Source organism: Misgurnus anguillicaudatus, chromosome 18 (genome assembly GCF_027580225.2).
Source record: "Misgurnus anguillicaudatus chromosome 18, ASM2758022v2, whole genome shotgun sequence".
Taxonomy (NCBI): domain Eukaryota; kingdom Metazoa; phylum Chordata; class Actinopteri; order Cypriniformes; family Cobitidae; genus Misgurnus; species Misgurnus anguillicaudatus.
Window position 1 is genome coordinate 16,872,553 of NC_073354.2, and position 14,677 is coordinate 16,887,229.

At 37.9% G+C, this 14,677-nt stretch overlaps 1 protein-coding gene across 1 annotated transcript in view; it reads right to left on the reverse strand.

Annotated features, from left to right (window-relative positions):
• The window catches only part of syne2a (spectrin repeat containing, nuclear envelope 2a), a 140,337-nt gene that overhangs the window by 12,118 nt on the left and 113,542 nt on the right, over nucleotides 1-14,677 (reverse strand). Inside the window, 8 exon segments of the mRNA XM_073855956.1 lie at nucleotides 267-449; nucleotides 540-690; nucleotides 992-1,179; nucleotides 1,415-1,577; nucleotides 3,530-3,696; nucleotides 5,920-6,081; nucleotides 10,392-10,547; nucleotides 11,791-11,916. Of these exon segments, the coding sequence (XP_073712057.1) occupies nucleotides 267-449; nucleotides 540-690; nucleotides 992-1,179; nucleotides 1,415-1,577; nucleotides 3,530-3,696; nucleotides 5,920-6,081; nucleotides 10,392-10,547; nucleotides 11,791-11,916 (1,296 nt within the window).

Here is a 14,677-nt window from a genome sequence, read left to right on the forward strand (position 1 = left end):
GCACACACCTACAAAGTGGCAATTTTAACTTGCTATAATGAATTATTTATATGGTGTTTTGAGCTAAAACTTCACATATGTGCTCTGGGGACACCAAAAATTGATTCGACATCTTAAAAAAGTCTTGTGCCATGGCCTCTTTAATGCACGACGTAGAGGCGAAGAACCACCTGATGCGTAGCGAAGTGCAATTGCTGGAGAATATAGATATATAAAAAAACAGAATTTAAATCGAATCTCTTATACAACTATGTCAGTTTACTCACTCGGAGTCTGCGCAGTATGGCAGCCGCTCTCTTCTGCAATGCGTCCCATCGTTCATTACCCTGATCCACCATAGTTCTGAGTCTACCGGCGGCATCAGCGCAGTTTTCTCTGGCCAGTTGTCTGTACTGGTTATTAATCATTTCCAGCTGTGTCAGATTATCCTGTACATGCTTTTGGAAACCCTAAAATAACAATCAAACATTTAAACATTACTATGACCACAAAATCAATTCGAGTACTGCAATTTTCCACTGAGCGTTATTGCCGCAGACCTCATATTTCTTGAGCTCCTCTTTGGCCTCGGCGTACGGGACGTCGGACGAATTGGGTTCGGCAGCAGTTTTCTCGGCCACGTTCAGCCAGGCTTCGAAAGAAGAGTAATCCTCCTGAAACGTACACCACAATCTCCACGTTTTCTCAATCCTGCAGATGCAAAGTAAGCACACAAGCTTTAGTACATTTCTGTAAAAAGGAGACAATTTCTAATATCCCACATCTGATGTAGGTGAGCAAGACAAAGCTGCACACCAGATAATTTTAACGCTGAACCGATTTTTGCCACGTCAGAAGGAAATCACTTTTTTTTGTTGCCTCTGTTGAACAGCAGAACCAGCTATGCAAATTTGCTCATGCCCTCCAAGATACTGAATTCAGATTGAAACCCACTGATTCACTATTTGTAAGCAGGGTTTGAATTTGAAGGTATCAGAAAAAGTGGTCATGCCTTAGCTTCCTCTCAAGGGATATGGAGCAGATGTTTCTCCAGCGCTGGTCCAGGCTTTGTGTGGTCTGCCGGATGGAGTCATTCTCTCCATCGCCGCCGCAGGCGTCTTCATCATGCAGAAGCATATCGCATAGGGTGATCACGGATGTTACCCGCTCCGCATGATGCTCGATGTCACGCTGCAGGTCCTAAACAAGATAACATACACACTTTTGAGATACATACATATCTTGTTTTTCCCCAAACATCACTTTTGGCCATTACTGTGTATTTTATCTAGTGACAAATGTTTTTTAACTTCGTAATCCTTAATATAATTAGTTTCTTTGATATCAGGCTTTTAATCTATCACTGACATAACATTCTTGCATTTTGCCTGTTTAAGCAAAGGCCTTGAGCAAGGAATGCTTCAGTTTTGCTGACCTGCTGTTCCGTCAGTCTCTTCTGGATCTCGTCTCTGTGGCAGACATTGTAGGGAATAGGTTTGGCCAGATCAGCCTCAACACGGGTGAGCCAAGAGCGAAGGTTGTTCATATTCTTATCCAATTGCTGCACTGTCACAAGGGTCTCCGTCAGCTTTTTCACCCTTTGTGGAAAGAGGACAAGCTTATTTATTTTATGATCAAAACCCTGACATATTGTATCTGGATACAACTAATATTTCATCCAAATCAACCATGATGTGGTGGTGGATAACGTGTCCAAATCTACAAACATTACCCCCCCCCCCACTGTGTATTTTATTCTGATGTTAAACAACTAAATGAGTAACACAATACAATCCTAGCTTTGGATGCAGACCTTTTTACTGTACATATCATTGTTTACTTGTGTAATTAAGTTTGTGTTGTTTGGTAGAAACCCAATAATAATAATCTGTCATAGTTCTCCGCAATACACTTGCTGCAAAAACACCACCGGAAAAGGGTCAGATAACCTCAGGTCAGATGACGCGAAAACACAGACAAAGGGTGTTCCGCATGGGCTTATCCTGAGCCCGTTAAAGTGTGACAGTGTGAAGCCTCTCATTATGTTGTTATGCAAAAAAGTGAGCGTACAACCTCCCGAACCATCCGAATAGGAACACCTGCAGATGGTCAAATGGGATTATAGCGTGCCTTAGTACATATCATCTCCCTGGCCCCATTTGTGCCTCTGTTTATAAGGACTAAGGACCACCCCCTCCATCCAACAGGCGCTACACAGAGGGACTTGTACAGACTGCAGAAGCCTGAACAGGCCACATGGCAAAGCCAGTGATACTAGGGAGGCCATGTTAATTCCCCACTTTTAGTACCATCACCATATGGCTGTACAGAAGCACATCAGATTACCAATTGCAGAGACACCAGTGATACAAAATATTTTCCTTCTTATGTTAGTTTCAGCGGAGACAGCGGACACCCCTAGCGTTAGAGAGCAAAGAATTCTGCCTGTTTTTTTAATATTTTGATAACTTAGGGGCTGTTTACATTTGGTATTAAGATGTGTTTTCATCGAAGTTGACGAGAGAGACGTATCACGTTTACACCTGGTATTTAAATCCGTCTCTTTTGTCCACTTTCGACCGATTCTGTCCTGAATACTGTGAGGGGGTGGTCTGTCGAGACGGTGGGCGAGTCTCTCCGCTGTAATTTAAACGCAAGCGGGAGTAATGATGAGTTTATATGGACGCAAACTAATATTATGTCAGAGTTCACTGCTTTAGTTGTAAGTAAACATGCTGCACAGTGTTTTGTAGATGTATATGTTAGAGCTATCTCTGAATTTTCAGCGCAATTGATGAAATAAGATCGCGCAACTTTCACAAGCTTGCTGTGGAGATCAGCCGCTTTAGTTTTATCAATGAAAGGCTAAAAATAGCACTGTACACCGTGTGGTCGTGCCAGAAGTCCGAAAAGACGTAAAACATTGTGTTTAGTAGCTCAGATTAGATAAATGGGCAGAGAGAAGGCGGTCGCTTGTGGCTGTTCGAACACATTCAACCACATGTGCGTTTACAATATAAAAGCAACCCAATCGAAAGTGGTTTCGACTACCTCTGAATGTGGCTGAAAGTGGTCGAAAGTGGACGAGTTCAAAACGCTTTGAACACCATGTTAATGCCAAGTGTAAACAGCCTCAAAATTTTATTTACTTGCAGATTTATTTAATCATTCAAATTTGGCTAGGTGGTTAATATCACATTTTTCTGTGGTGTGACAAACTGAAAACACATTTAATATCTGACTTAACATGGACTTTAATGCCTTAAATGTTTATGTTGTAAACGCATAAATGTCAATAAACAGGTCTACATGAAGAATGAATGAATCAGGGGAACCTTGAATGCAAACCAAAAATGCTTTCAACGAAGTGCAAGCTTTGATCGCTGTAGATGCGAACGATCAATCATTAATCAAATGACACAAACCAACACATGGAAACATAGGAAAGCATCTAAAAATTAACAAAAAAATCAAACAAATATCCTTAAGCCATCTTTCCAAGACAAACCAGACAAGCACATAGTTTAATGTGTTATTGTTTAATTCTCACCTGTCCTCAATGTGGTCGAACAGGTGCTGCCAGCGGTCGTTGACATCACGCAAGGCCCCATTGATCTCCGCCTCTTTAGCCTTGCCACTGGCCAATAGGAGCTGCTCTCCTAGCTGCTTGAGGTGGCTCTTGTTCTCACTGAAGAGGTTAATCTCCTCCACGCAGTCCTAAAAAGAGAGAGGTACAATGAGCACCGGTCTCCCTCTCCAAACCCTCTGGTGTGCTTTAGTCATTATCAATCCCAAACAAAATCAACTCGCATTTTGTCTCTCAATGGGTCTGACAGGTGTCAAAACTATACCCTTCTCTCAGCATGACCTCTCTCTGTAAAGCAAACACTTTTCGGGTCTTTTTGTATTAAGGAGGAATAATTATTCACTCTATGGCTTAAATCTCCTTCATTTCTGCAGCTTTTCATATGTCCCCCCTCTGCTTTTGAAGGTTCACCTGTTTTGTTTTGTTTTGTTTAACCTCCTCTGGTTTACTTTGATCAGCAGCTCTATGGATTTCCCCAGTAACTGCTCTATAGAGAGACAATAGCTGGTTTTCTGATGTGTGATCATTAGTGACATGGACCCGAACCATCTGTAACCTCAACAGTTAACTATGTGCTAATGACTACATATTGTTTGACAGTGCACTGACTGATGGTGAGAGAGAATCTGCATATAGGAGGCCATTGTTGTGTAGGAACAAAGAAGTAAACAGATCAACGCAGGTTTATGCAGTACTGTACTCTGCCCTCAATAGTACAGTACATGCAATAAGCCAGATTAGAATGAAACTACATTAATTGTCTTTGACAAATAATCTATAAAAACTAGCTGAATAATAGTTTCAAAAAATGCAATGCATCTCCTGGGCTACAAACAACATTCTCTTGTTTGTACAAAGTATGTCCGCCGGTGTACGCGGACCCACGCGTACGCGTAAAAACTGAACTACACTTCTGGCTTAAACCAACCTGCATGCCTTAAAGCAATATATTTCCTTTATGGAAACCTTTATATACAGGTAAAAAATGATATAGATGAAAAAGACAGACACACTGCAAAAAATGATTTTCTAACTTAGTATTTTTGTCTTGTTTTCTGTAGAAATATCTAAAAATTCTTAAATCAAGATGCTTTATCTTGATGAGCAAAATTACCTAAGAAAATAAGTCTAGTTTTTAGACAAAAATGATACAATTTAAGTGAATGTTTGCTTAAAACAAGCAAAAATATCTGCCAATGGGGTGAGAAAATCTTGAAATAAGACTTAATTCAAGCAAAATGTTCTTACCCAATTGGCAGATATTTTTTTCTTGTTTTAATCATAGATATTTCTACTACTTTTTTTAAAGGTACAGTGATCGCTTTTCCCAAATGATTGCTTACCATCTGTTGATCACAACCATCTCACAATGTAAAAATGAAAATACTTTGTGTATGTCATTGTGGACCAAAGCATCTGTTAAGTCTGTGAATTAAGCATAGACTGTAAAAAAAGATGGCCCTAGTGTCCGTAATGTCACCCATAGGTTTGTAAAGACCGTTTTTAAAGCTAAAAGTAGGTGGTGCCTGCCATCGCCATCTTGGCCGCGCGTCACTCGCGGATATCTGAAAACGGATAAAGAAGCCGGACGAAAAATTATACAATTTAAGTGAATTTTTTCTTAAAACAAGCAAAATATCTGCCAATGGGGTGAGGAAAAAAATCTTGAAATAAGACTTAATTCAAGCAAAATGTTCTTACCCAATTGGCAGATATTTTTGCTTGTTTTAAGCAAAAATTAACTTAAATTGTATCATTTTTTGTATAATTATAGATATTTCTACTGTTTTTTAACGGTACAGTGATCGCTTTTCCCAAATGATTGCTTACCATCTGTTGATCACAACCATCTCACAATGTAAAAATGAAAACACTTTGTGTATGTCATTGTGGACCAAAGCATCTGTTAAGTCTGTGAATTAAGCATAGACTGTAAAAAAGATGGCCCTAGTGTTCGTGATGTCACCCATAGCTTTCTAAAGAGGCCAGATGGAAAATTATACGATTTAAGTGAATTTTTTCTTTAAACAAGCAAAATATCTGCCAATGGGGTGAGGAAAAAAATCTTGAAATAAGACTTAATTCAAGCAAAAACATTTTACCCCATTGGCAGATATTTTTGCTTATTTTAAGCACAAATTCACTTACAGTATGTTGTATAATCATAGATATTTCTACTGAAAACAAGACAAAAACACTAAGTAAGAAAGTCATTTTTTGCAGTGCAGGTGTTTAATTGTATTGATCAAATTGGTGTACTGATTTAACCGTAAAATGGGTGAAGGATTAATGATATTGCTTCACAAAGTGGATGTGTCTGATCTATTTCTGGGTAAATTTTAATAGCACTTTACCTTTTTAAGCTTCTGTACCATTTCTTCAATTCTGAGGTTTTCGCCCCTGTGTGCCACTTTCTTCTCCATCTGTGTGAGCCAATCACAGAGCTCCTTGTTTTTGTCATTGAAAATGTTCCAGGCATTTAGTCGATCAGCTATTTCCTGTTTGCGACGGGACACCTACACGAAGATGAAGAGGAAAGAGTTAAAATGCAATTTCGGTATAACAAACAAAATGACAGTTCCTATAAACTTGCTTTAGATGTATTGTTTTCCTTCCTGCATTCTGTGGCATATTTTCAATTAAACGGTAAGTTAAAGAGCAACTATGGTCCGATTCACGATTTTACATTTCCTTTGATGTGTAAGTGTGTGACATGTTAATGATATGCAAAAGGTACAAACTCCAAAGTACATGATGATGCGAGTTATCATTTACAACGTAAATCTCTTTTCTTGGACTACAACAAATACACAGATTTTAGGCAACAGTTTACTTCCTGGGCCTGTTGACATGGACAGGACGGTCATTATCATAAATCCTCCTGCTTCAGACTCACAGCCTGTAAGTTAACTCCTGTCAGCATTGCATTGTGAGCGAATCTTTCAAACATGGTAAGGTACGTCACATTTCCGGCTGACGTCAGAGGTATTCAGGCCAACCACAACATACCAGTTACCTGGCCAATAAGGGACATAACACTTTAAGCACTATAAGGGACATAACAAACCTCACTGATTGTTGTGAGTCACCATATCTTGAGAAACAAGAACTGACAATGGGTGATGCTTTAGACTTTGCCTTATTTGCTTTATATTCTACATTAATTGCAACTACTTATTATATTGATCATATTGATTCATGACTGGAACTCAACTATATGATCTCATACGAGTTCCGATCTCTTTTTAATTCCACTGAAAGGGGAATAAAACCTTTTTCTTGCATTTCTGGCACTCTCTGTCCTCTTTGAAGTTTGAAAAGTGCTCTACCCAATTCAAATGTGTACAGTTTTGTACTTTAAAAGCCAGTGCAAGGCATCCCAGCATGAGACTGAACTATCACAGAAGGCCCCAAAAGTCTCATAAATGAAAGGCTTTTAACAAAACACTTGTCTCATGCAGTGAGATTTATTACTGGATGAGGCCCTGTTTACACCTGGTAGTTTTCCCTCTCATGTTTAAACAGCTCGCCTACAGACCATCCCCTCGAATGAATCAGGACAGAAGCGGCCAAAATTGGACAAAAGAGACGGATTAAAACTCCAGGTGTGAATATCTCTCTTGTCCACTTGTGATCCGATCGACCAAAACGCATGCTAATAATACCAGGTGTAAATGTGCTCACGGTACATTTAAGGCCCCTGTGTTTCTGCTTTCTGTCCATGAGAGGGTTTGTCTATTAAGAATGTATTAACATCAAGACGCTCCGGGGTGCCTGGCCAACGCTTTGTAGTTTCCTTCTGCTCGTTTTTCTTTGAGATGGTAAAAGCTTACATGCACCCTGTTAAAAAGAACGACTGTAATTTCAACAGCACATTTGTCAACGAAGCCCATACATTCTCCTTTCTCCTTGAACCATTAATGTCACACAGAGCTGTGCGCGAATGTAGCCTTTCTTTAATGTGACACAATAATTATCAAGCGGTAAGAACGCAAGAAGGTATTGAGATTATTCAGGGGCTTGTTGTTGGACACATTATTTAATAATTCCCATGAGCTCACTGACCTCACCACAAACACAATCACACAAAGACAAGATCTGCTCCTAGAAAGACACAGCAAGGCCTGGCTTTACCATCTGCCCTTTATTCCAGGGAACCAATCCACCTGCCACCTGTTAACTGCAGACACTGACACACATGCACATGCAGACTGACCTCAATAACTCTGAGTTGGGTTCAAGCCAGATTTTTAAATGGAGACACAACAACAAACTCAAAGCGCAATTCTGCAAACTGAAAAAACGGTTCACTAAACAAGGCTCTGGATGTAATCTGGTGAGGCGTCCATGGGTTGGATGTAGGCCATGCAATGATGTGTGATAAATGCAGCCGTTCTGTGTTAATTACTCTAGCTGTTTACAGTTACAAGAGCAGCTTCATCAAACGTCACAGCCAGAGCCATTCAGATACTTTACTTGACTGTGTCACAGCGGACCTGTGCTTTTGGCTTGTACCATGTTTAAGAAGAAACTTAAAAAAAAGTTTTTAATACAAAATATAGGACGCACGTGATACATGTCTGGTTCCGAACCTTACTTCCGGTTTCGTTTTTTTAATGGTCTGATTAGTTGCTAAACTGATCTCTTGAACAAATGCCTCATCAAAAATAACAACTGTTTTGGTTTCCTAGGTAATCTAAGTTGTTTTTTTTGCTTGTTGTATAAATAAACTAAGTTTAAAGAACTTTGTTGTTATTTATTCTTAGCGGAGTTTACCGGAAGTTACGTGCGGACCGCGACAGCCGCTTCTTTATGTTGTTACTGCTGAAACGGTCTATAGTACTGTGCAAAAGTCTTAGGCCACCATCACCAGTTTTGTTGTTTTAGCAAAGTTTTAATGTTCATCCATATTTATTTTTCACTCTTATTTAAGATACAAACAGAAAATACAGGAAATATGTACGCAAAATGAAAAACAAAACAATTTTCAAAACTAAATGTCTTCTTTAGGCATCTGTCAGTATTTAGTGTGACCTCTCTTGGCACGAAACACATCTTGAGCTTTTTTGAGGAGACTGAAGTCCTGAAGGCATTCGATAAGAATTAGAAATTAGGATTTTATTTCATTTAGGTTTAAGAGTTCCTGCTATTGCTCAAGTGGAAGTGGAGTTTACCCTAAAAACTTGACACTTCAGCTTATACTTTTATATTGTTTTAATACTACATACATATTTTCCTGTTTTTTCTGGTTGTATTTTAATAAAGAGACTGAAAAAATAATTATATATGATAGGGCCGAGCAAAAAAATAGATTTTTCGATTAATAATTTTTTAAAACGTGGTTGATTCAGAATCGATTCTCAAAGAGCAGAATCGATTTTTTTTCTTTTTTTTCTGCAAACATTAAATGTAAGATTACCGTTAATCAAATTACTAGTCTTCTTCACTAGATATCTTTTTTGCCTTGTGCATGTCATTCTTTCATTCAGTGCTTAAAATGGCGGTTTTAGGTGCTTCATCGACGTTGATGCCACCTTCACATAAAAAGTAAGAGGTATGGAAGCATTTTAGATTTTGAAAGCAAGACGACAACCATAGTGTGGTGGCTTTTAATTTCATTTTATTAATTACCCACTTGTAAACTTATGTTCACTGTTATTTTTTATTAATATAGTATTTGTATAAAATCTATATTCATTGAGTTGACTCGAGAATCGAGTATAAAAACCGGCCCGAGAACCGGAATCGAAAATTGAATCGAGAATCGAATCGATATGAAAGCTTGTGAATCAAAATTGAATCGATCTGGAACATCTGAATCAATACCCAGCCCTAATATATGATTACTAGACAACAAATCTAATGGTAGCATGGTGGCCTAAGACTTTTGCACAGTACTGTACATTAACATTAGTGGGGTATTTTTCACAGTATTGTGAACATGTCTATTGTGAAGAAAGGCAACCAGCAGCATTGTTGTTTTGGAAATATGTACACAAAATGTAAAAAAAAATGTCTTTCTCGGGTAAAAGTCAGTATTTAGTGTGGCACTAAGCACATCTTGAACTCTTTTGAAGAGACTGAAGTCATCAGATTAGATTTTAGATATTACGATTTCATTTAGGTTTAACAGCTTGTTAATATTAGTCAAGTGTAAGGGGAGTTCACATTAAATAATTGACACTTTAGTTTGTAATTTAATTCTGTTTTTATTTTTTTTAATACTGCATACAATTTTCCTGTATTTCCTGGTTTGATTCTAATAAAGATAAATAATTATATATGGTCAACACCATTGCCAAAACAACAAATATAATGGTGGTTTGGTGGCCCAGTTCAGTACATTAAATTGGTGTATAATGACTGGCACATTTGATTATTGTTCTTGATAACTAATCTCCTAAGCAGTGCTAGTTTTATCTATTGCATCACTCCACTCAAACAAAATTAAATTATTAATAGTATGTGGTAATAAAACTTGTTAATAATGACCACCTGACTAAACATTATCTCTAGCATATTTGCTTTATCTCAAGAAGCCAAAATGTAATTGTCAATGCAACCAACCACTAAAGTGTCAACTTCATTACTAAAGCCCTTTCCTTCAAGACACATTATTGCCAGCATGTCCACAGACTTTATTGCACTTACTACATTTATATGTACCAATTTTCCCTCTCTTTTTCTAAACCATGTGCCATTGTGAATGCAGGCCAGGCCCCAGCGGTGAAAGTATTGTGTGTCTTTTCAATGCTGCCTGGACAACAGCCCCGTGCCTCGGTTTCCCTCCTACTCCCTCTCTCTCCCCCCAAACACATGCACTCACCTTTAGGCACAGTTCTTCCCATTGACTGTGAAGTTCCTCCACCTGTCCCTGAAGCAAGGCTGTGTCCGCTGGCAGCACGTACTGCGAAACGTCCGCCTTCATGTTGGTCAGATCTGTCAATCCTCCAGCCCAAATCTCCAGCGTGTCCTCAGCCTCCTGCATAACACGACGGGCAGCACAAAGTTAACCTCCCCTGCTCTGCCGCACACTACTACTCTCTCTCCCTGTCATTCGTCCACTGGATTAAGACTCGGGACGGGGGAGGGGAAACGGCGAAGGGGGACAGGGGGGAAGAAGGGAGGGCGGTCGGGGGTGGGCAGGGAACCCATTAAAGGCCATTAAAGTGTTGGTGGGGTAAAGGCCAAACGTGTTAAGGACACTATATTTTCCTTTGTTTGAGAGTTTCACCCAATTTCTTTCTTATTAAAGCTTAATCAACACATTCAACACTCACTCATCAGCATGTTTATAACTAAAACAATATGATTAAATCAAGAGGGGGTTATACTGAACCAAAGCCTTTTATATTTTAAGTTCATCAAGGAACTGGCAGATAAAATCACTTTTTATGGAGCAGAACTTAAAACCGTCTCTTACAATTGACCACTAACTACCCATGTAATAGCACAGCATATCTGTGAACTGGCACATTTCGGCAAGCAAGTATCCAAAGATGATCAACGATACATAAAAGAAAAGCCAACTTAACCCATATGCTCTGCACATGTTTCTGGTACATAATTCATTTAGCATGTGCTATCTAAAGTGACTTACAAGTGAGAAAGTATCTTATTGTTTAATGTTAGCTGATTTTACGCTATTACAGTGGGTATCAAAAGTATACAATTATTGGTAAAATTGTTATATTAATACAGTCAATATTGCATAAAATATACAAATATATTTTATATTTTTATAAAAAATACATTACATATGCACCAATATAAAAATTTTCCACCGATACTGATTATTCGGATTAATATCTGCCAATACTGATGCTGATAGTTTGGTTATAGTAACTTTTGGTGGTTAAGCATTTACTAAATTCTGAAGATTAAATTGTCCAAACATTGTTCATTCATATAATGACCATTAACATTGAACATTAAACAGTAACACTTTACTTGAAGGGTTGTGCATAAGACTGACATGACACCTTCAAAATCATGACATGACTCGTGTCATGAACATGAAGGAGATTTTATGCACATTTATGACAACTGTCATTAAGAGTCATTTGTTCAATTATGTCATTTTTAATGCAATGACATTGTTTGAGATGTCTCTGTTATGACAACTTGACATAAACCAATACATCATAACTTGTCATAAACATGACATAGCAGAAAAACTAAGAACAAAGAAACTGCATTTTTTAGACATCAGATGCTTATGATACCTGTAAAATCTGCTCGAGCTCCTTCAGTTCTTCTGTCTTCTCTGGCAGTGGATCTTTCAATTTTGCTTGAATCTCCTCTAGTTCGAGAGCTCTGTTAGCCAGTCCAACTTCACATTGATTCCAAGTCTGTGATGAAACAACAGAAAGTGATCATTATTTTTAATGTTCCATTGTGAAATGCATAAAAACAGATGACACCGTTTAATATTTTTTAAGCAATATTACAGACTCAATAAAAGTTAGGCTTCCAATAACAAGTGTTAAGAAGACAAAAATGTATTCTTTTGTATTTTTGCAAAGCACCTACATAAATCATTTAACAGCATTTTTATAAGTTCATCATTTTTGAAGCCAAACTACTTTTTAGGTAGACACTTCTGGTGTTGTTTTACTGACATAATTCCCATTGCTATACTGTCAACGGTTAAAAACAAAGTTGAAATATAGTATACTGTAATAAGTTTCATGCCAACAAAAAGTTTAAAACAGTGCATATTTTATGTGCATTATATAGCTTGGCTTCTTGTAGTGTCTTAATGATTTTTAAGAGCCAACGCTTTGCTGTGTGTATCTGTGTACAGTCCATCACTGTATTATCTTCGCTTAAATCTCAGATTAGTAAAGAGAAGGACTTCTTACTGTATAGGGATACACCATCCCCCTACCTATTGCGACCAAATGCACAAATAAACGCAGGACACCACTTTCTATGCACCATTCACTTTTGGCAGTCAACACAATGATGTCATCATTCCAAAGATCACAACTAAACTGAGCATTTATTTCAATTTCTTTGTGCACCAGATATAGTACAAAAAATGCATCTCTGACAGGTGTATTTAGACTTTACAGTCATCTCTTGCGGTAAAAGGGCCCAAAAATATTGATAACTAATCTTGCGCTACACCAACCTTTTTACAAAAGGCTCTCTAGAATGAAAATGTCTTTTTCCTTAATATCGCCTGCAACTCACTAGCATTTAACTTGTGCCTACACTAACTGAATCCTATTCATATTTTTAAAAGACTGAACCCTGTAATATACCTCTCCCACACTTGTGGTTTTAATAAGTTAAATAACAGAGAGTTAAAACTTTAAAGCTGCAATTCATAACTTTTGCCTGAAATATCAACATCTATGTTTGAAATACAAAACTGCAGCCAGGTTACTTTTCCTTCTCTACAGCAGTGTTTCCTAACCAGGGGACATAAACTTACAAATGGGCCTCAAGCTGACTTTAAATTAATCAAAATTATACAAAAAGCACTAAAATAAGATAAACAATGATGTTTAAATCATTCATAAATATATAGGAAACATTGATTTGTGTAAAGGACAGATCTGATTGAGGCGTTTCAATTGTTGCAATGGAACATACTCACATAGGCTTTACACTACTACATTTGGTTTGAAGTGAATGTGACTTAAAGGTGCAGTGTGTAAATTTTAGCGGCATCTAGTGGTGAGGGTGCAAATTGCAACCAACGGCTCAGTCCACTGCTCACCCCTCACTTTTGAAACGCCTAAAGAAGCTACGGTAGCCGCCACGAAAACATGTCATAGTCGGAGGCAACTTAGTAAAAAACTTTGTCGGTTAAGGGCTTCTGTAGAAACATGGCGGCACAAAACGGCGACTTCCACTTAGGGGACCCTCAGTCTATGTAGATAAAAAAGTCTCATTCTAAGGTAATAAAAACATAACGGTTCATTATAAAAAGGTCTTTATACACCACTAATGATATAGATTTGTATATTATTTTGAGACCCTTCTAAAAATTACACACTGCACCTTTAAAAATATTATTTATAGTATTTTCGATTGGCTCGTCATGCACATAGGTTCACATGATGCACCGAACCGATTTTGGCATCATTCGTCATGTCAAAATACGTGCCTGCTGCACACACATTGAAAGGGTTCATGATAAAAGAGATGCTCACACTTACAAAATACTCTCAAGACACATGACGGGCAAATACATATTTTGACGAGCTTCAATTTGTGCACCCTCAAAAAGAAATCACTGACCTCCACTGATTAAAGTACCACTTAACTTTTAAGAGAAGTAATACAAAATCTGCCACGGCCTCTGCAGTATCCACAGCAGCAAAAAACACAATTTTGGTTAAGTACCATCTGTAGACGGGTTGAAGTCAACTGTCATGCCAAAGTGACATTTCCAACAAAATAATACCTGACAGCTCAAATTATTATAAGCTTACCATTGTGAATTGGGGTACACTCTCAGAAATAAAGGTACAAAAGTTGTCACTGGGACAGTACACTTTCAAAAAAGTACATAAAGAGTGCATAGTAGTACTTCAAAGGTACATATTGGTAGTTCAAAGATACATATTTGTACCTAACTGGTACATATTAGGACCTTTTTAAAGGGTACTGCCCCAGTGACAGCTTCTGTACCATTATTTTTGACAGTGTAATTAAGATTTTTTTTGTACCTGCTCACTAACTGTTCGTCTGTTTCTTTTTAACAAAAAAAAAATTTTGCAAAGTCTTGAAGGCAAAAACATCGAGTCAAGTTTTTTTTTACAGTTGTGAGACAGCTTGCGGCAGATGATCTGTACAGACATCTACATTAACTGTGCATTGGCTTAGTTTTTAAAGACCTACTGTGTGATGTGGCGCAGCTGCCTCATTTATGGATTACAGACAGATTAATGTTGATCTCTCATGCTCAATATAAAACATTTGGTCAGAGAAATGCAGAGTATGTCGGGTATGTATGTCAGTGGCAGCTGAGCAAGACCACCATTTTAATCATTATTGCTCACAAATTTTATTGCTCTACCCATGCACACGAAAAAGATGTGGGTTTGGTTATTTTCAAGATTGAGGTCCTTATCGTATTTATATGACATATAAGGG